The sequence below is a fragment of the Castanea sativa genome, chromosome 3 (assembly GCF_040712315.1).
Source record: "Castanea sativa cultivar Marrone di Chiusa Pesio chromosome 3, ASM4071231v1".
In the NCBI taxonomy this organism is placed as follows: Eukaryota; Viridiplantae; Streptophyta; class Magnoliopsida; order Fagales; family Fagaceae; genus Castanea; species Castanea sativa.
In genome coordinates this window covers 52,305,624-52,328,892 of record NC_134015.1, presented here as the reverse complement: position 1 = coordinate 52,328,892, position 23,269 = coordinate 52,305,624, and the positions used below count along the sequence as shown (strand labels likewise).

General features: G+C 33.3%; 2 protein-coding genes across 2 annotated transcripts; both read left to right on the top strand.

Moving 5' to 3' along the window:
- The first annotated feature begins 6,337 nt into the window (after nucleotides 1-6,337).
- Nucleotides 6,338-13,443, top strand: LOC142628329 (uncharacterized). Its single transcript, XM_075802429.1, has 8 exons — nucleotides 6,338-6,636; nucleotides 6,736-6,791; nucleotides 7,654-7,816; nucleotides 8,754-8,842; nucleotides 10,509-10,641; nucleotides 11,246-11,338; nucleotides 11,959-12,061; nucleotides 12,710-13,443. The coding sequence occupies exons 1-8, from the start codon at nucleotides 6,487-6,489 to the stop codon at nucleotides 13,117-13,119; spliced, it is 1,197 nt and encodes a 398-aa protein (XP_075658544.1). The 5' UTR covers nucleotides 6,338-6,486; the 3' UTR covers nucleotides 13,120-13,443.
- Nucleotides 13,444-14,291: 848 nt separating this feature from the next.
- Nucleotides 14,292-22,193, top strand: LOC142628331 (uncharacterized). The gene is made up of 13 exons (XM_075802430.1): nucleotides 14,292-14,672; nucleotides 14,768-14,829; nucleotides 15,180-15,251; nucleotides 15,393-15,474; nucleotides 15,662-15,732; nucleotides 15,909-16,010; nucleotides 16,843-16,932; nucleotides 17,328-17,402; nucleotides 17,726-17,758; nucleotides 18,840-18,917; nucleotides 19,382-19,447; nucleotides 20,248-20,357; nucleotides 21,929-22,193. Exons 1-13 carry the CDS (start codon nucleotides 14,618-14,620, stop codon nucleotides 21,948-21,950), a joined length of 918 nt encoding a protein of 305 aa, XP_075658545.1. The 5' UTR covers nucleotides 14,292-14,617; the 3' UTR covers nucleotides 21,951-22,193.
- The last annotated feature ends 1,076 nt before the right edge of the window (nucleotides 22,194-23,269 follow it).

The following is a 23,269-nucleotide window of genomic DNA, read 5'->3' as shown; positions in this document are numbered from 1 at the left end:
TAAAAGCACTACAACAACTAATTAAAATGCTAGTTTTTAGCATTTAGTACACTAGTCGAAAACACTACTGCATCAAATGTCTCAAATGCTAAAAGAAAATTTCATTTTTATTTAATTTCTCTCTCCTGACTTTCTTTCTTCTCTCTGTTTCAGTTTCAAACTCAGATCTCATTTCTCTCTCACCTAGCCTCTTGCTTCTCTCTCAATCTTAGTCCTTAGTTCTCCCTTTCCTCTTTCTTCTTTCTCACTCTCTCTTTTGCCCCTCTCTCAGACCTCACCATGGAGATAGAGATCAGCGTGGTCCAATGGGTGGAGATGAGATTGGCTTTCGAATAGGTTTTGTAATTGTGATTTTGAATGAGTTTTGTAATTATATTTATAACTTTAAAAAAATTTTAAAAATTATGGGGCAATGACCTTTTGTTTTAGAAGACGAAGCAAAAGCTAATATATCTAAAAGCTTAAGTGTATCATTTATTTTTGCTAAACTCCTATTAAGCCAAATCAACCTAGCATTTCAGTCTATTTGATCTACTTCGGTCCATTAGATATTATTCTGTCCACTTTGGTCTTATTTTGTCCATTTACTACTTATCGGTCTAGTTTGGTCATATTCAGTCCACTCGGTCCTATTTGTTCCAATTCGGTCTTATTTGGCCCACTTTGGTTCTACTTAGTCCATTTCGGTCCATTCTATCCACTTTAATCTTATTCGGTCTAATTTCGTCCTACTTAGTCCACTTTTGTCCTATTTGGTCCACTTGGTTCTATTCAGTCCATTTTGTCCTATTAGATCTTATTCGTCCCCTTCGGTCCTATTCGGTTCATTATGTCTACTTTGGTCTTATTCGGTCCTATTCAGTCCATTCTGTCAACTTTGGTCTCATTCAATCCATTTTGTTTTCTTCCGTCCATTTTGGTCGACTTTGATTTAGGGGTGTCAATGTTCGACCCAACCCGCAAACACGACATAAACCCGACACGGGTTTTTGCAGGTTAGGGTTGTGCCGTAATGGGTTTAGGTCATAAACGGGTCGACCTGAAAGTGACACAATAACAAATGTGTCATAAGCGGGTCAACCCGCAATAGACACATTTGACACACCAATTATTTGTGTCAACTCGAAATGACCCACTTAACACAACATGTTTAACTCGTATAACAAATAAATATTTATTTTATTTTAGATTTGTCAAATACCTTTTTATATCTTGTTTTTGCTTTCTAGTTCTTAATAAAATCCTCTGTTTACCAACAAAAAAAAAAAAAACCTTTTATATCCAACATATATTTTAAATTTAAAAAGAAAAGTGAATAATTACAAAAACTTACAAGGGATATAATTGAAAATTGAAACTTTACAAACCTAGATCTCTAAACCCTACAAACCCTAAATCTCTAAACCTTCTTATAAATATCTTCTTCTTCTTTTTCAGTCGTACTATTCACTCTACTATCTTATAGTCTCATGTGCAATTCTCAAACTCAAAGTCTCAAACCAGTTCTTGCTCTCTCTCTCTCTCTCTCTCAGGATGATAATCGTAGTTATAGTCAGGATTAGTCTATTGTTTGCTCCAATTCTTTCAATATTGATACTTAGCATTTAGCGAGTTTCAAGGATATTATATTTTTGTTAAACTATGTTATTTTTGTTAAACTATGTTATTTTGAATTTAAGTTGAAGTGTATGCACTTCTTTTGGAGTGTAAAGAACTTATTTCTAGATGAATGTTATATTTTTGTTGAACTATATTATTTTAAATGTGGGTTGAAGACTTGAAGTGTATGCACTGCTTTTGGGATGTAAATATATATCTAGATGGATGTTATATTAAATATTATGCTGGTTGAAATGGATTGTGTTACATACGTGTCAACTTAACACGACTCGTTTGTTAAGCGTATCAAATGGGTTAAGTCAGGTCAACCTGCCTTATTAACAAGTTGGGTTAGGGTTGAAGGAAATGACACGATTATTAAATGGATCGGGTTAGGGTTAAGCCATTTAGTCGAATACCTCTACCTCGACATGACACGAACCCGACACGCTAACCCGAATTGACACCCCTACTTTTATCCTATTCGGTCCTATATTGTCTACTTCAATTATTTGGTCTATTTTGGTTTGTAAGTACACTTTGGTCCATTAGGTGCATAATATACATTTTTGTGCACTTATATAATGATAAAAGACAAGTTTGGGTTAAGAGCACATCTTCTAAATCCAAATTTATTACAAAAAAATGCAGATCTCAAATTTGTAATATCTAAAATTTTAGGTATAGAATTTATAGTTGCTATGCTTCTAATGAGCCACATTAATGTAACATTTCGGTCCACTTTGATTCGGCTAAATTTAAGTAAAAGTTTTTCTAAACATGAAGGTTATGAATATACAAATATAATAGCAGCTACTCATTTGTTTTGATATCATTAGTTTTAAATGAATTGCATGCAGGGACAGACCTAAGTAGGGGCTCGGGCCCCCCTGCCCAATTTTTTTTTACTTATGATATTTTTCATTTTTGTAGTTGGCCCCATCTTCCAAAACTTTAGGCCCCCTTCCTCCCCAATCAGCTTAGCCAACTTAGCACAACTAGCAATTATCTAACTCAAAAACTTAACAAAACAATAAAACCATTCACAATAATGATTGTATTTTAGCAACAAAAAAAAATATATATTTTACCACCAAAGAACCAAAAAACCATGTGTTATTGGAGGAGATAAAGCTAAATTTTTTGCAACTACAGTATACTGGTATAAATTCCAGTTGACTATAGCAAGTTGTTAAAAATAAAATACAATATTATTAAGATTATCTCTCTTCCTTCAATTAAAAAATCAAATTCACTATCTTCCTTATTATTTTAATGAGCTATTTATATTATTTTAAATGAAGTGATAAAAAAATAGAACATTTGATGTTGGGTGTATTGTAAAGTGAGGTAATAAAAATAGATAAAGTAGCTTTAAAAAAAATCCTATCTAACCTAATATTTAAAAAAAAAAAATTATTTTTTTGTTTTTTGTTTTGTCTTTGTAGGTAGATGATTGCATCTTAATGTATTAAGAAACAATGATTTTGTATATTTATAATTTGTTAATTTGTTAATACTATATGAATGCCTATTTAAAGTTTTTTTTTTTTCTCTTATACTTTGACCCTCTCTAACTTAAAATCTTGGGTCTGTCCCTAATTGCATAAGATTGATTATACCTTCAAGCAATACACACACACACATATACATACATGTATGTATGTATAATTTTTATTTAACAATCCAATACAATGAAGGAGATAGTGAATAGTCACTTAATATTTTAGATGATACAATAAAATCTAACTTGTGAAATGTTCTCTCTACATTTTATTTGAAATTGAGAGCATCGCTATTTCTCAAAAACAAGTGTTTTGGAGGAACTTTTTTATTTATTAATATTTTTTTTGATGAATTTTTATTTATTAACATAGTAATGAGTTGGATGGAAGTAAGTACGTTGAGTTTATAACCGATAACTAAAACATGTTGTTCTTTTATAACATCAAAATAGGATATGATATCTTATAATCTGATTAAAGTACACTCTCGGTCCGTTATGTTTGATTTCATTTTCATATTGATTCCATCATTCATTTATGTTAGTATTATGGTGACACTTAGAATTATATTAGTGACATGTTTTAATGGACGTCACTTATCTGACACTCAACGGTAAGATTATTAACAGGAACAAGCATGTAAGGACCTAATTTGGAGTCTAAGTCTAAAGGGGAAAAGAATCTAGGCTTAAAGAGCCCAATAAAATAAATTTATAAAGAGTGAGCTGAAAAATTAGACTCTAATGAATCAGATTACAATTATAGTGAGCCCAAATGAAAAGAAAACAAGAATAAAAAGGTTTTGCTCAGAGTAAATTGTCATCGGCATAGTCCGAGGAGACTAGATCTCGTATATTTATCTTTTCATTTTGGTTATAAGTCCAATTCTTGGTGTTACAATATTTCTCTCCCTATCTCCCTATCCCTTTGTCCCTAGAGGGTTCCTTACATTATATAGCTCCCCTTAGATGATCTTGACCCTCCATTTGTTGACTATCTAGGCCACTACTTGAGTGTCTATCCCATCAGATACTTTCCCAATCCTCTTGTGAGTTGCGACAGCTAAGGCAGCATTGTTCAGAGGTCTTCTCCACATAAATGCAGCCAGTAGGTTTGGTGGGATGCATTAAATGTGGTGGCAACCACCAACTTTTCAGTCATATCAGTACTAGCTCCTTCCCCGAAACTCTTTCTATATAATGCGACCTCCTCTAATGACGTGCTATTGATGTGACCTTACAATCTGAAGGCATGACCTCCTCGGCAGAATAATAGTCCTTCTCGGCCATGGTATGACACGTGGTGCAATTACTTTACTAAAATTCTTGTACCCACAAAACAAAACCAATATAAAAATGAAATCAAATGTGAAGAACCAAAATGAAAAATATTGAAATATAAATGATAAAATAAAAATGAACAAAAATATTTTTTAGTTTTTTTTTAATTTATAATTTTGTTGCAAATTACTAATTATTCAGGTTGGGCTCTTCTCAAGTGGAAAGTAAACTTTGAACAAAATACATTGGGCCCAAAAGATTAGACTCATATCCCATTTTGCACTATTAAAATAGGCAAAAACACCATTTTGGTCCCTACATTTTGTGGTCACAGTCAATTTAGTTCTTGCTATTTTCAACTTGTGGTTAATTTAGTCTTTACCGTTAACTTAGTAACGGAAAATGGATACGTGGCTAACGGTTTGCACAGTTGGCACATTTGATACTGACGTGGCAAATAAATTAATAAAATAATGTTTAATACATATTTTAAATCCAAAAATTGGCATTTTCCCAATTTTAATAGAAATAAAAATAATTTTAATTTTAATTTCGTAGTAGAAAACAAAATTAAGAATCTCAGATTTTCTTTGATTTTCATGGCTCCCAAACACAAAATCACCCTCTTTATTTTTCTATCTTAAACCCTTGAATTCATGAATATATTCCACAACATCTCACATCTATACAATTGAGAAACATCCTGATTAGAAATAGCCAATAAGAAATTGGAATTTTAGAATACAAAAAATTTCAACAAATTATTCCCAACAAACTTTCTCGGTAACCAAATAGAAACTAAAAAAGAAAAAGAAAAAAAAAAAAGAACAAACCCAAATGGAAACCCTCTCATTTCAAGTTGGTATCTTTGTGTTGAGTCCAATCTTGTGGCTTTGATGGGGATAAGTCTAGCTAAATTTGTTTACAAAAAATCCAGATAATCTGGTGGCTAAATATCCCCTTGGAACCTCAAAAAACCAAATCAAAACACTAAACCCAGGGAATCTAAAATCAACCTCAAAACCCCATTTTCCAAATCGTAACAACCAAAAAAAAATCCATTACAAAGGAAACAAACTTGATCATTGGGTGGCTGCGATGAGATCTCCGTTCAGCGATGGGGTTTGGTGGCTGGTGACAGCGCAAGGCAAGAATGATCGAATCATCTCAGGTTGGAGCACACGTGGAGCTTCAGTTGGTGTCACAGCGTAGCTGGTGGCGGCTCGGCATAAACCTAAAACCCTAAACCCGCATCCCTAAGTTCTTACTATATCTCTCTTTAATTTGGTAACCTTGGCTCTAGTTGGCGTGTGGGTTTTTCTGGTTTCAAAATTGATTTGGTGATATCAGAGAGTGGGTTTGTTGGTTGTAGTCTTGGTTGTTTACATTTGTAATTGAGATTGTGAGGGGTAAACTATGGGTTTAAAGGTGGTCTCAAATGAAATGGGTTTGTGTTGATGTACTAATCTAATATTTGTATTTTTGTGTTTGGTTGCCAAGAAAGTACATGAAGATGCAAAGAAAATCTGAGATTTCTATTTTTATTTTTCATCTATAAAACTGTGAAATTAAAATTAAAATTGGGGGAAAATGCCAACGTGGAATTTTAAAATATTTATTCAATATTATTTTTATTAATTTATTTGCAACGTTAATATCAAATGTGCCAACTGTGCACACTATTAGCCACGTATGCATTTTTCGTTACTAAGTTAATGGTAGGGACTAAATTGACCGCAAGTTGAAAATAGTAAGGGCCAAATTAACTATTACCAAAATATAAGGACTAAATTGACTATGAGCCTAAACTGTAAGGACTAAAATGGTGATTTTGCCAATTAAAATACGAATTGAACTCATGAGAGGTGGTGGACCCATGGGCTTCATCCTAAGCCACAAGCACGCGCAGATAAATCATAAATACAAGTAGAAAAGGCGCGCCTTCTTGTCATCCACACACACACAATTTGGATTTTTTTTTTTTTTTGCTGAAATCGGAAATTGTTCATAGTATTTCTTTCAAGCTAAACTAAACAAACATTTTTTTATTTCCATTTCAATCTTCGGATTTCCCATATGAAATTGTACCTACGTAGTACGAAATGTCGTCCCTGTGTTCCTCGTTTCGAATTCTGGCACCTCTTTGGTCCCACAACTTACTCCATTGCAAGAGAAGCATTAGCTTCGTTACAACAACAGCCATGTCCTCCTCTACCAGCGACGATTCTGTTCCTATTACCAAACAAACTCAGGTACATAGTCATATGCAAATACTTGTTTCAATTTATATTTTAGAATAAGGTATTTTGTTCTTTTTTTTTTTAATGTTGTTTTATGTAATTGTGGTACAGTTACGTTATGATCCATCGGAAGATCTATACGGACTCGATGTCGCGCCAAAGCAGAGGTTTAGAAAGCTTTCATAAACTGCATTGTGTTGTTTAGAGCTTACTTTGCTTTGTTTTTATTTTTTATTTTATAATAGAGCTTAATAATTAAAAAAAGAGATTAAAAGAAGAAGAAGAAGGAACAATAATCTGCATTTAAAAATACTTAATTAATTGTTAAAGGAAGAACAAAAATAATATAAGTAGAAGTAGTAAAAAAATGACATGTTAATTAAGGAAGTAACATAGTTCATGACTTCGGATAGAATAGGACCGAGGAAAAGAGTACACGCGGCCAACATTGACTAATCTGTTGAGGATTCATATCCAGTCTCAAAAATTTGAAACCAAGACTTAGGTGTTGTTGTAATTAATGGTTGAGGAAGTTTATAATTTTTTTATAATAATAATTTTGTAAAAAAGAAAAACGATATATGAAAATTGTTAGATTCTGACCAAAAAACTTCTAAATTCAGTCAAATAATGGTGTTGTGCATAGTTTTTTTATTTATAAATTTTACTTTTAATCCTAAGGGTAGAAAAATCAAATGAAGGCCACTCCTCGTGAAGCCAAAGTCGAAATTCATTTATCCCGAGAGGAGGGAGGGGAGGGGGACTAAAACTTTGTTTGTATGTTTTCTTAGACAAGAAAATGGAGCAACTATTGCATAACTGATTAACATTGTTCTAGGCATTTCTACACAGTATAAACTGTACATTTGTCTTAAGTTGCAGCTTTTAGCCTTTCATAGCATGCTGAGAAGCGAAAAGGGTTTTTATTAATTTGGTGTAATTTGCCATGGTTTTTCCTTTTGTTTCAGCCGTATCTATCTCCGTTGGCTTTTGGATGATTGACAACTAATTTCTCAAATTTAATTTCAGGAATGATAGTTCTGGTGCTCGCAAGCCACGGTCCTGGTTTGGTCCAAATGGGCTGTACATCAGAGAGCTACCCTGCCCAAGTTGCCGGGGCAGAGGTTATACTTCCTGTACAGAATGTGGAATAGAGAGAGCTAGATTAGACTGTTTACAATGTAATGGGAAGGTATACGCTCTTGCAGCCATATATGATAAGTCAAATTGGATATGAAAATGGGATAGTGACTTGCACGCACACTATTAATACTCATTGATGAATGTGAACAGAGTACTTCTTGAAATTTAATGATAAAACTGAATCATTGTGTGTGAGTATTTCTTGTATATGATGTTTCTTTAAGGGTCCTCAGAGAGGTATGAATATGCTGCTAACGTTCAACATCTCTGCATGAATGTGGCTATTCTCAATAATTGAACCTGGTAAATATAAGTTGCAATTGTACAATACTGTTTCTTTTTTTCTAATGAAAAATTAGCAATGCTGATTCACACCTCTAAGCATCTTTCCTTCATACCAACTCACTAACATTCACCTTACAAAAGACCTCATTTGTAGAACATTATTACTAAATTTTTTCCAGCTCTAACAAAAACTTAGGGAAATTAAAAACTATTATCAGTTTTTTCATAAAATCAAACTTGCTTACTTCTGGTTGATCAAGGGAATTACAAATTTACAACCCTGTTTTGGGTTTTGAGTGTAAGGGCTGGACAGCCTTAAAGTTTTACTAATTTATTTGGGTATCATAATGGTTTTATGCTGTTGCATATCATCATGAGACAACCCAAAACTGTTCTCCCCTGTCATTAATACATTCCACACTCATGCTGCATATTAGACACTCATTTAACATAAAAATTTCCAATATGTCTAATATTTTCTTCTCTTTTATGAGGTAACTTATAAGGGGATGAAATAAATGTGTGTGTGTGTTATTTTACTTTGAATTTTTGTTTGATGTTCTTGATGAAATTGCTTATGTGCTTCTTGCTGGGTTTGTATCAATCATTTGTTATGATTATGAAGTAGTGGGACATTGGTCATATGGTGACAGAATAATTCTTTATCATTCCACTTATTTCTTTGGTTCCATTGGCAACAGGGTATAATGACATGTCAACAGTGTTTAGGAGATTGTGTCATATGGGAAGAGTCGATTGATGAGCAACCATGGGAGAAAGCCCGCTCAACGTAACTTTTTCACATCCTGTTTTCATTTTACCCTCCCTTTATTTGATCAAATTCAAATTTCCCCAAATCTTGATGTCTCGTGTTGTCAGCATGTGTATTTTAATCTATTACCACTAACTTTCTAATCTGGTCACTCACTGTTAATGAAGAACCAATTGCTTACTCGCACATGTTTCTAAAGAGCTGTTTTTACTTACTTCATTATAAATGATATTTTATACTTGTATGTAACTTATGTGCAAACAAAAATAATCTAAACATGCATATGCAGGCACTTGAACCTTACTTTTTTAACTGCCACTTTCGTTTCTCATCAAGCTTTATGCTGTTTTTATGTAGATCTATTAATGGACTGTAGTCTAATATGATTCCTTTGAGGCTCTGACATTTTGCAAGAATCTTTTGTACATCATGTGCATTTTAGTACTTGATTCAGCAGGAGCTATTGCAATTTACATATAAAAAGATGGGACTTGTGATCATTGGCGGAGCTAGAAATTTTTCTTTGAGGGGGGAGGGGGGGCACTAGCCAAGACTTAATGATTATAATGATTCACAAGATATATGTGTGTGTGTGTGTGTGTGTGTGTGATCCACTTGTCAATGTACTAATGAATTTTCAACTTCAATTTCAAGATTTGCTTCTCTAAATGTCAAACAGAAAGGCAAATTTGTTAGTTTTGGCATGTATATGAGATTTTTCAAATAAGATTAGTGGTACTATATATTGGACTACAATGATTTATGCGTCTGATCTAGCATTAGATGTGTTTGTCATACCAAATCTTACCTAAATATGGTTGTTTGGTATGTTAGTATGAAATAATAGATAAAAATAATGAATATAGACTATCAATTGGATTAATAAATAGAAGGAAGAAAAAAAAAATCAACCGTAGAATAAATAAATAGAAATTGAAGTTAGATAGAAATGAATATAAATTGAGGTAAAATAGAAATGAAAAATGAGAAGAAGAAATGGAGGAGTAGAGAGATTAAAGAGAGCTATTGTGATGAGGTAGGTGGCTGGAAAGTAGAACATTGGAAAATGCAATTGAAGAGGTGAAAGTAATAAGCTTCTATAAAGGAAGCTACAGCCCAATAGTAAAACTTATAAAAGTTGGGCTTGTGTGATGACATGTTGGGGGAGGAGATATGGAGAAAGACTAACGAAAGGTCAAAATAGTCAGTTTTATTTGGAGGGGCAGCTTTTACAAAAATTATTTTGGAACTAATTTTTACCAGCTATAAAAAAAAATTTGAACATTTTTGCCACAGTATAACATGGCTCTGCCCCTGCTTGTGATACTGGATGACAAGGTGTGCTTCACAGCTATTTTGAGTCCCTACATTAAACAATGGGTCATATGCTCCAATCCATGCTCTAAATCTAAGCATATTTTTATTCCCCTACAATTCACTTGTTGAAGGTTCTATATCATGTTTATGCCCTTTTAAAAGAAGTTTGATCCAAATTTGTTGTTATAAGTTTTACATCATAGCTAATTAGTATTGGTATTGATGGAAGCTCCTTTTTGATGATACAGAATAGTTTAGAAGTGTTCTTGGTTTTGCTTGTATATCTCAAATGTTTTACTTATTTATTTTTATTTAATGATACAAAAAGATTCTAAATTTTCGCTTTTTAATCTTTTTTCCTCCCCAGTTCTCCACTCAAGGTAAAAGAAGATGATGAAGTTGACAATTTGGATATAAAGTTGGGCATGAAGAAGAAATCAAAGCGTGTTTACCAATCACTTCGTCCTGAAGTTGGACTTAAAATTAGCCGATCGCTGAAAGTTAGTTGGATGCTTAAACCTTATCTGATGTCTTGTGTATACGAAACATGACATGCATATGTTATATATTGCATATTGATGTGTTATCTGATACTATGCATGAGTACATAGAATCATAGTTATCTTAATTATGTTGAAATGTCTTAAATTTTTAAGTATGACTGAAACCATAAGTTTATTATCCTCCTTGTTTTTAGCTATTATTGCATGGTTGTGGATTTTGAGTACTTCCTGATTACTTAGGCCAGCATCCAATTGGGCATTTTGAATGTTATGGGTGATTATATATTTGTGTAACAATCAATGATCTTTGAGTTTACAATTCCTTGTGAGTTTAAGACTTGTGAGACTTGTAGAGAAATTGTATGCTATCTCCCTTTCAGAGTGGATGGAAATTCTAACATGCCATGCAATTAAAGTTTCATGTATATAACATCTACCGTAATTTTCATAAACTAGGGCTGCTATCATTTCTTGTGATGATGCTAGGTCTTGCACACGTACTGTTTGCATGTGATCATCATCATATATTTTTTTAGTTAATTGTGATAGATTCTGGTCAGATCATGAATTTAATCTTCTTGGTTTAGTTGGATGATTGCAGAGTCTCAATGCCAAAACAGGTATATTTAGCAAGAGAATGAGGATTATCCATCGCGATCCTACACTTCAAGCACAAAGAGTGGCTGCAATTAAGGTATGTTTTTATTCACAATCCTTTGAGTTTTCATAGTTTCAGATATCGTATTAGATGATGGTTTAACATGAATGTTGTAGTGCTTTGTTATAAATTGAAAATTTTATAATGCATTCCAATAGAGGACTGGACTTTCATGATCTACAAGAATGCATCAAAGGAAAATAATTTTTCCATAGACCTCTTCTTTTGATAATTTAAGTAGGGCATGATAACTTTGTCCCATGAGGCCTTCCCAGGACGAGATAATTGTGTGCTGTTGTATCTATATTTAGGATGATAACTTAAGTTGAAGTGGATGATTTACAACATCATCATGTGGCTTATAAGTTAAAGGTTAGATCTAAAGTAGTAACTGTGAAACACTGGATTCCATTCCAGAGCCTAATAATTTGACCTTTAAGCTGGGCAATGTACATACATATGTTATATAAGCATGCTTTTGCAAATTCAGTGTATAATCTGTATGAAGCAAAGGTTATGTGTCAACTACATAGACACGTGGTTTATTTAGAGTCTTTTGGTGATCAGGAAGGGAAGTTCATTGAACCTTCAATTTCCAACATGGTTGACTTTGGAAAATCACTGCTATGATAATATCAAATTTTATATGAATGTAGAAAGCCAAAGGAACTGCTGCAGCACGAAGGCGTGCTTCTGAAGCTTTAAAGGCTTTCTTTAGTGATCCAGAAAACCGTCGCAAGAGGAGCATTGCCATGAAAGGTCTGTTCTTATACAATGAAGTTTCCTGCTGGGCCAAATTTGTATATTTTGACTTCATTTTTATGAACTACTTGTTACTGATGTAACTTTGCAATAGTCTCACCATTTGGTGTAATACTCATTTACTTGGAATTCTGATCCCTTGGTTTTCCATGTATTTTCTGTTTTCGTCCTTCCTCCATGTAATGCTATTCCATATAGGGTGAAAAGTCACATAGTTTGCATAAAATAATGGTAATATGGAAATTGTTTCAATCTAAATTTGGTTTAAGATCTTATGCTTCTTTTTTCCTTCATCGATTGGTAGCTGAAACTCCCCTCTCCCCCTTCCCCCCCCCCAGCCCCTTCTCTTTTTTCCCCAATTCTGCCACCCATTAAAAGACAACCGGGGGGCTACGGCTATTGTTAGAGCTAATACAAATATATAACTAATGCTTCACTTCATAAAGGCCTCTGCGGCCCTCAAAAAGTATGAGAAAATGTGCGAATCAATAAAGGAAAGAAAAAAAAAAAGGAAAAAGTTTATGGACTGGAAAATAACTGATAATTTCAAGTGCACCTTTCATTACAGCTAGGCTTTGGATGATTGGCCTAGTTTATTGTTGACTTTGTTGTATTGACATAAATCAATTCTCATGTCTGATGCAGGAGTAAAATTTTACTGCAGAAACTGTGGACGTGAGGGACACAGGAGACACTACTGTCCAGAACTCAAGGATAGTTTGATAGGTAGACAGTTTATGTGTCGGTTATGTGGAGAAAAGGGCCACAACAGAAGAACCTGCCAAAATTCAACGTCCAGCAATCATGGGAATGCAGTTACGAGGAACCATCTTTGCAGAATATGTCGTCAAAGTGGTCACAATCGCAGGACTTGCCCTCAAGTGACTGGGGTAAAGTTGAGTGGTTCTCATGCCAAAAGACACTTTCCTACTGGAAGCAGAACATGCTCTATGTGCCAAGAAAAAGGACACAATATTAGGACATGCCCTCAGAGAAATATAAATCCCTTGATTGTTAATCCTCAGTTTGAAGAAGGAAAGCAAAATAAGCAATGAACTGTTTCAAGGACCAAAGCATCTTTAATAAATTCGTATGGGAAACAGTAGACAGAATAGGGAAAGGTTGCTCATAAAAGGGGAAAAGCTTGTTCTTACACTCAGGTCACTGGTTGCCACCACCAGTATGTTTTATTAAACTCATTGATGCCATTTGAGGTGCAAATGTTTGGTTGATCATCATTCTGTAGCAATTTGAAAATTACAGAGCTCTTAAAGCCTCTCTTCTAATTTTTTATTCCAATTTCTGTTGCAACTCTCAGACAGAAATCAGATTTTCTGTTATTTACAAGATCAAATTGAAGGTACTGCATTATTTCCTTTTTTTACCTAGGAGGTGGACATTCTAGGAATCTCTTAGAAAGTGAAAATGGATGGAGATGGGAGTCCAAAGACTCCAAACCGCCACAACCCCTTCCCTCCAATGGAAAGGGTGTATGGTGTAATAGGCATATGTAAAATCTTTCTGACATAGGGTTGGATTTTTGTTCATAGAGTCCATTTTTATGTGAGACGAGCGTTATATATATCTGTTACACCATATAAATTTTCCCTTCAATGGGTCAATTATTTTGTAAATGCTAAATAGCTTCATGAAATGCCTCCACAAGTATAAGTGCTTATAGAGTGTAGGGGGCAAAGACTGGACTTCAAGTCTTCAGGAGGGAGTTTCAAACACATATACACTTAGATTAGGCTAGAGTAGAATTCTATCTTGTATAAAAAAAAAAAATACCTCTCTATTATTTAGTTCAAAATTTATGAAAATTTATTGTAGATTATCATTATTATTTTTTCTTCAACAAGACTTTATTAGGCATGTTAATAATTAATAACCCATATCATAATTATTGTTGGTAATTTTAATTTTATTTTATGCAATTTTCAATAATAAAAAAGTGAAAAATCTTTATCAATTTGATGTAATTGAGCAAGAAAAAAAAACAACTTTTATTAGTATTAAAAAAAATCTAATAGCTCAAAATGATTCAAAATTTTGATATTATATGTTATGATTAATGGTGTTAATAATGAGTCCCTGTCAAAAAAAAAAAACCTCCAAATTAAACACGATAAATTTAACAAATTAGGAGAAAAATGTTGGAAACCTTTGTATTGCTAAGCTATCTTTTCTTAATTTGGCAAAAATATTGTTATACTTGACTATGTTTATCTCTTTACTTTTTAGATTTTACCCAATTCCCAAGCAAAAAAAAAATTGTGTAGGCAAATTGGAAATCTCATTACTATCTTCAGGCAAACAAAAAGGTCAAAAAGAGAGGCGGTTGTTGTCTAATTAGAACAAAACGGCGTCGTTAAAGGAATTTTAGCTCAATTAAAATGTCAAATCTACGTGCATCATAATCCGCCGGAAGCTCTGACCTCAGCCTCCCCTAATCCAAAGTCCAAACACTCTCTCTCTCTCTCTCTCTCTCTCTCTATTTATCTATTTCTCTCTCTACAATCCTAGGGTTTCGGACTCGATCAAAGCTCAGCCATGGCGATGCAAGCCGGCATGGGATTATCTCGGATTTTCATCCTTCTCGGCGCAGGTACTCTCTCTCTCTCTCTCTTCGTTTTTGGAAAAAACTCTCGCTGTGTGAGCTATTTCGACCTGTGTGCGATTCTTTGGCTTTTGAATTTGCAGGATACACTGGCACAATCCTGGTTAAAAATGGTAAATTCTCGGATTTGCTTGGCGAACTTCAGGTACTCTTTTTTTTTGGAACTTTTTCGCTAATTTCAAATCTAGCTCCACCAAATTTTCAGAAAATTTTGATCAATTTTTTTATATAAAAATTTTAATTTTTTTTTTCATTGAATTATGTTTATGCTTTGATTTTTTTTTTTCCCTGTGAAACGAATGGAAATTAAATATTATAGTTTTCTGAGTTGAATAAGCTACATGATTTATTTGTTATTTTAGTAAATTGATTTTTTTTTAGTGAATCATGTTTTTGCTTTGATTGTTTTTGTGAAATTTGAATTAAAATAATATAATTTTCTGAGTTGAGAATACTTATATAAAAAAAAAAAACTTAATTTCTTTGTATTGACAGTCGTTGGTGAAGGGATTAGAGAAGTCTGGGGAGCAATCGGATGCTGAATATTCTGATGCCATTGCCGCGCAGGTAATTTTAAAAATTTTAATAAAACAGTGAAGCAGTTTTTAAAAATTTCAATCTGTTATATAGGAATTGAGATTATGGGAAACGCCTAATCAAATGGACCCTATACAGTGTACCTGAATTTGTAGTAATGGGATTTTGTAGGTGCGGCGATTGGCAACTGAGGTTCGACAACTAGCCTCAGCAAGGCAGATTACTGTTCTGAATGGAAATAATGGTGGCCAAAGTACGAATAATTGCTTATTATTGTGTTGTAGTCTCGGATTATAACATTTTTTTTTTTTTTTGCATATAACCATGTGATTGTGTAGTACAAATATAAATTTTCTTTTGTTATTATTAGTCGCAAAGTGAATTCTGGTTGGTTAATTTTTGTTTAATTGTTCCCGTCTTTTTTGTGTGTATATTTCCAGGTAACTTGACATCACTTTTAGTTCCAGCTGCTACCGTGGGGGCATTGGGTTACGGCTACATGTGGTGGAAGGTAAGTTGGTTATTTAGCTTACCTTATAGGTGCATATTAAGCATTTTGCTTTTTTTATTTTTTATTTACTTTTAATTGATTTTGTTTAATTTTTTTTAATGATGGTTTGAGACCGGGATATGTGATTTAGAGAACTTAATTTTTTTTTGGTTATACCCGCATTTGTTTATGTTTAGGGTCTTTCCTTCTCGGATCTCATGTACGTGACAAAGCGTAATATGGCTACTGCTGTAACGAACTTGACAAAGCATCTGGAGAGTGTGTCAGAGGCTCTTGCTGTAAGTTTCTGTTTCACTGATTGCAACTTCTTAGACTGATATAAAATCTAGAGACAAATTGCTCTGAATATATATTTGATTTTTGAAGAGGATCTGGCAACATAGATCATTTAAAAAAAGAAGAAGAAGCAATGGTTAGAATTCATGGTGCATATTTTATTAGAAATGGAGTTGATAGCTAGGAGGCGTTGATCTTTGTTGATGAAAAAATTTTCAGTTGTTTGTGATATTTCTATGGCTTTAAAAATAATCTTTATATTTCTGTTAATCTATAATTTTTTTTTCTTTTTTTGTTCAATTATGAACCTGTTGGATCCTTGTCAGACCAACGTATCTTTGCCAAATAGTTTTGAGTACTTTTGAAATAATATTAAGAAGGATATTTGTATTGACCATTTATGTTGTGGTTGACTTTTGTTGTGGTTGACTTTGTTCACTCTCTGCTATATATTTATGTATATAAATAATTAAAATGTGTGGTGATGGAGTTGCTGCTTTACCTCTGATGTTGGCAGCAAAGGGTCAAGAGCATCCTTGTTAGGCCAATGAGTTTTGGCTCAAATGGCCCTTCCTCCTCTCAAAAATGCGGGTAGAGGGTGAGGACGGGGTTCAAAACTCATTGGTGCATGTGTAACTTATCTATTAAAGAAAGAAAAGAGCATCCTTGTTAGTGATGTACATATAGAGGAAAAACTAAGTTATTATTGAGTAAATTTAAAAATTTAATAAGGTAATGTTCCTCTTTTAGATGAGTTTATTCTGCGATTTTCCTTAATACTTCTAATGTTTGTGTACAAATTCTGATTTTGCATACAATTCTTCTGTTGGGCAGGCAACAAAGAGGCATTTGACACAGCGAATTGCGAACTTGGATGATAAAATGGAAAAGCAGAATGAGATGTCAAAGTTAATTAAGAGTGATGTATGTGCTATGAGGTTTTCATGAGTTTGTTATTCTTTGTTTCTAGAGTAAATCATATCGTTGAAAGTGCAATATAATATGGTGGGTCTTTTAGTGCTTTTTTCTGGATATTCTCATAAATAATGGGTAGTTATGGCTAAGTATTAGACATGATGGGTTATTTAGGTATTATCTAATTTTTTTACTTTTAATATGTGGTATTTAGTTAGTATTGATGTCTGGTATCTTATACATTATACAATTTGAATAGCCCCATATTAATTCAAGTCATGCAGATCAGTTATCTGTACTTTCTAGTGTGTCCATATATATCATGGATATTAGGTAATATTCAAACATAATCAGTTTGATTCTATGGTTTTAATTACATTATCATTTTAAAACTTGTGTAACAGGTTGCTGAAGTTCAAAAATCTCTTTCTGACATTGGCTATGACTTGAATGACTTGCAGAGACTGGTGGAAGGTTTGGTGAGTTATTTTAATGAAAGTAGTCTAATTTTATTATATTGGTGGTGTCTGCAGTGGTGGTTCTTTTGTACTGTGTGTTGTTCTTTCCAACCCTTTACCCTGAAGCTTTCTCTCTTATGATACCTTCTTTTGCCATTTGTTGCTGATTAAAGAAAAAAAAAAGAGGAATGTTTTTTTGTTACCTTCCATTTTCATGCAATGCAGAATGGGAGATATTGTAAAAATATTAAGTGGGCCTTTAGTCCCTTTCACATGTGTGTGTGTGCTTGTGAAAATTTTTTTCCTTTTGGAATTGATTGTAATGTTAACTTTCTTTGTTTCAGGATGGGAAGATATGTACATTGGAAGATAAGCAGGTAAGACTTTCTTTATCTCCTCTTGTAATACAAGAAGCAATATTTTAACAAATAAATTTCTATTGTATGCTCTGACAGCAGCCACAATTTCTTTATTTAAGTTGTATCCTAGCCTGGAAAAGTTAAGAGGTCCTAACTAGAAAGGGGAAAAAAGGTCAAAAGGAATCAAGCCAAAATAAAAAGGTCATAAGGAATTATAATCTATATTGAAAAGTGAGATTTGTGTCAATAATTGGAGAGAAGATACCTGCCTATAGTGGTAATTTTATTTTTTGGATAAGTACATGCCTATAGTGGTAGTTTAGTTGGGTGAAATTCTGTTTGATGGTAACTAGAGGAATTGGGGATAGGGGGGGTGTTTGTTTATAGGAAACCAGGTAGTCCAGTTTTGGCAATAAAAAATTTTTTTTTGCTTAAAAATAATTAAAAGAAGTTTCGACATTGATGTCTTTCTCCATGCGTGAAAAAAATAAAAACAAAACATCAATAACTGGGAGTATTTAGGTTGGTTAAAGGTAAGTTGAGCGATGTCTTGGTTCATGAGTGTCAGTTGTAGGTGTATTGCCATGGGTGCCCGAGATGTTTATAATTATGATTGGTTGTCTGAACTAACTGTTGTGAGGATAAATCACCTCTGATATATGACTTGCAATAAAAGTTTTTATATGCTAAAAATAATTAAAAGAAGTTGCAACAATGACTTTTTTTAATAATTTTTTTTTAGTTTTTAATTTTTATTTTTAGTAAGATGTGTTTTGGATAATTTGACTGGTGACAAATTGATATTGCATTTATTACTTAGACATGTTTCACCATACATGAAAAAATTAAAACAAATTATCAATAGCTGGGAAAATTTAGGTTGATTAAAGGTAAGTTGAGTGATGTCTTAGTTTGTGAGTGTCAGTTGCAGGTGTATTGCCATGGGTGCTTGAGATGTTTATAATTATGACTGGTTGTCTGAACTTACTACTGTGAGGATAAATCACCTCTGATTTATGACTTGCAATGGTGTTGGCTGTTAATCTTGCAGTTGTATGTATCTTCTTGAGGAGGTGCTGACATAATTTTTTGGTGACAGGATATTGCAAATCTTGGTGTTCTGTACCTCTGCAACTTTGTTGATGGCAAAAAGGGGATAATGCCTGAAGTTCTGAAGGTTTGAACCTGTGGTTTTAAATATAGTTTGCAGTTAACTTTTAATGTCATGTCTCTTTTCTTTGGAAGAGGGGGGAGGTAGGGGGGGAGGGGTTGTTTGAGCTCTTGAAATAGTTAATACTTCAAATGTATCCATCTTAGTTGTAATTAATCAAATTGTATCTGGAGGTAACAATGGTCCTGCCACTGATTTTTATTCCATGCCGCACACTGAAGTGGCAGTGATGGCATCTGATATTATCTCCTTGTTATTTGAAAGAACAAACAGTATTTGGTGGTTCTGGAATAATCTTTTTTTTTTTTTTTTATAAATAAAATTTACCGGCATAATCAGCAATATTGAATGTGCTAAAGAGTGCATCATACTGTCTCTACTATTTTCTTAATTACATAATTGTAGTCTCATTTCTGGTGCTTTCTTATATGGCTGATCATTAGTTTAACTAATTGTTCAATATTTTGCAGGAGCAACTTAAAATTACTGGAAAATCTCGTACTTTACTCACATACCAGGAACCTCCAAGTTTGAAGGTTTTTATTCCTATGTACCTTTACTTTTTCTTCTGGTTGCTGAATTGGCAAAATAGAACCGATAAGATTGATTGATTCACACCCCCAACTAACATCCAGTTGATTGTCATGTATTGCTTATACTGTAAATCCTCAATGTCCGTGTTATGTAATTATCTATAACTTGCATATGTCAGGAAAGTTCTCACATGGTGACACTTTCCGTCATGTGTATATTGTTGGGCAAGGATTTATCCTTTTCCTACATTTAAATGAGGTAGGCCTGATGAGTGTATCATTTGAATAAGTTTTTCAGAGTGGCATATCTTTTCCCATCATTTGTAGTCAATGGACCTGGCAAAGGCCTTATTGTGGTTCTGAAGGCCACTTCCATAACTAATTACTTTTGTTGTAACTCAAAAAGAAAGATTGATGGTCCTTTTCCTCTTACTGTGGTGGCAAATGCTCTCCCTCCTCTCTCTCTTTCTCTCTCTCTCTCTCAAATGCCTGCTTTTGTGTCCTCATATATATCGGGGTCATATACTGCCATTTGATATTTAGGACTTTTTATGCTTAAGTAATCGATTGATGGTCCTTTTCCTCTTGCTGTGGTGGCAAGTGCTCTCTCTCTCTCTCTCTCTCTCTCTCTCTCAAATGCCTGCTTTTGAGTCCATATATTTTCAGTTGTGAAGTTCTGCAAACTTTTCAGGGCCTTATACTGCCACTGGATACTTGGGAGTTTTTATGCTTAAGTAATTGATTATATATTTATATGTAACTTTTGGTAAAATGCGTTCCATTTGTTTTAATTTTGCTTTCAGGGTCTTAAGGATATTGCAGACTCCTTGTCTGGAAGCATTGATCCAGCACCAGATGCTATTGTACAAGAGGGTGGTCTTAGATTGGAAGACCAGTCAAGAACCCTGATGAGGTTTGAATTTAAATTTTCATCTCAAGTGCGTTTTTCTAGAGGATAGCATGTGCTTTCATATGTATTTAATCATTTTCTAGGAAATTGTGCCTTGTAAACCCCATTTTTGAGTATCCTACCTGTTTGAGTGGGTTTTAGGAATTGTCATAAATGTTTGACTTGTATGCGGTATGTGATTAAACTTTCAATGTTATTGATTTTATTTAGTGTAATATTCTGATGTAGGACAAATTAGGGATTTGTTGAACGTTTAGTTGTGGTGGGTTAGGAAAGAAGAAGAACTAGAGAGAAGTTAGGGCTATGCCAACAGTAACTGTGAACAGTAACCTTAAAAAGAAAGAAGAAAAAATAATGAGAAGAGAGAAGAAGAAAGAAACAATAAAGGCCAACATGCCTAATGCTCAAAACACTCAATTTTATTAAAGACTCTTACTTGTACCAGAAGTATTAGGATTCCTACTAGTACTAGGACTACTATTGAAACCTAATAAATTAAATCAAGGCCCATACATAAAGACCCATAATTAAATAAGACTAAGTAATAAAACCCATGGCCTATAACTATGGCCCATACCCAACAATTGTAAAATTACTGAAATACCTGACTCAAGAATAATTAAATAAAATATAAAAACTTAATTAACTACCATGGACACTTATTCTTGGGTTTTGCCTTAGCCTTAGGCTTCCAAAGAGAATATCCTTTCTTTAACCATGTTATGATTCCGCCATCAAAGAGAATATTCTTTCTTTAACCATGTTATGATTCCGCCATCATATTCCTAATGAAAAAAAGTCAAAGATAAAACAAAAAAAATAAAATAAATTGATGATTTGATACTTCTTCTGCTCTCGGCATATTTTTGTGGTCACCATTTCGTGCTCTTGCTACATCCTCACTTCACATAAAAAATATGTACTTTCTGAGAAGAGTTTAATGTAATTAGCCAGTGAAAATTGACTAAGTGCTAAAAAACTGACTAACGTTAATATTCTAGTTATGCCATGTCTGAAGCCTTTATTATGCTTCACAAGCAACACCCATATAATTTTCCCCATCTTTACATCTCTTTGAGGTTCCTCTTTTAGAGCATTGTATGTGCTAAAGATATCTTTAAAATGTCTTTGTTACTTATCAAAAATCTTGTGTATGCCTTTGTTAATTGAGCTAAGGTGGCTGCCACTTATAATAAATCTATGTTTTAGACACTGGCTCATTACTGAGAGCAGAGGTACAAATAACTTTCTGGTTCCAGTCTTCCTGGATTGTAGACTAGCTCATTCCTTAATTTCTTATTGAATTATTGGAGGCTTCTATTTTTAGTGTTAGATTCATTGGTTATATTTTGGAATTTGGGACCGACAAGGCATTGGTATGATGGGGTAGATATGAATTAGCGTTTATTTTACAGCTTATGTTGGTTGAGAAGACCAGAGCCTAATGGCATAAAAGCTACCATGCATGTACTTCATACAGTTCTTGTTCTTCTTATGTTATTCTTTGCATAATTCGACATATTTGTTGTATAGCTTCTTATTCAATTGTGCTTACACTGCTTTGAACTTTGCAGGGCGCTTTCTACCAAGTGTTGATTTCAGCATGCTAGACCATTAGATGGTTCTTCGTCCAGTACTTATTTGACACACAATTTGGTTTACTAAATTCTTGTGTCAAGTTATATATGCACATATGTTTTTTTTTCTTTAACATTTTTCATATTTTCCAGTACATCAAGGATAAATTTATATGAAGGCTAAGCAGTGTTGTGAAGTTTGTTTCTATATATCTCAGACGCTATTAAAAGGCTGACTTGGGTCAGCTGAATCTATTATCTATATGACACTCTTTTATACTTTTACAAATTTTATTACATAGGATTTACAGACTAACCCGTCAAGTTTTGAAATATAATACAAAAAAATAATTTAATTTTTATTTATTGATGTGATACTTTGTAAGGTTTTTGCAATAAATTTGGAAGTAGTTTTAGCATTTTCCCTTAAAATTTGTTAGATTTTTATGTTAGGCTTCAGATTTTTTTCTAGGCCAGCTTTTGTCTGCTTAAATAAATGATTGTAGAGTTTGCGATTTGTTTCTGGAAGGACTGCTCCAGTTTTGTATCAAGCTAGAAGATTAGGAGGTAGGATCCGTAAGAAGCCCAATAGAGCAGTAAGTATAGGGACCAAAATTTTCACAACTTAGTGTGCGTTTAGCTTCAGCTTAAAAAGTCAGTTTATTTTACTATTTAACTTATTTTTGTTACTATTCACAGGCTTTATTGCACTTTTTGGTACCATTCATGGGTTTTACTGTATTATTTCAGTTAACTTTTACTTTTATCTACAGTACTTTTAGCAAAAAGTTTTCAGTTTAGCAAAATAAGCGGATTCCTTTGTTTGGAATAACTTATTTAGTTGAAATTGAAAACTTTTTGCTAAAAATGTGGAAAAAAAAAAAGGTTATAAAATAAGCTGAATAGTATAGTGAGACCTATGAATAGTATCAAAAAGTATAGTGGAACTTATGAATAGTAGTAAAAATAAGTTGAAAGCGGAGATAAGTTGAAAAATTCAGCTTATTTTAAATGCACTTATTTTCATAATTTTTATATAATTGGTGCATAATAAAAGTTCCCTGTGAATTGTGAGTGAAGAAAACCACCCACTCCCGCTTATACACCCATTGTCGTTGAAAACCAATATTATACAACAAATGCACTCTACTTCTGAAGTGTTTTAGTAAGATTGGCATTACCATCTGAAGTGGTCAGTATCTGGGTTAAATTCGTGTTTGTAGTGTTAAAAGTGTAACTTTTTTGTCGTTAAGCTACATTAGTGTAACTTTTTTGTCTGTTCGGTCCACTCAGTCCATTCACTCCACTCACTTTTATCAATTTCAGTCCTATTCGGTT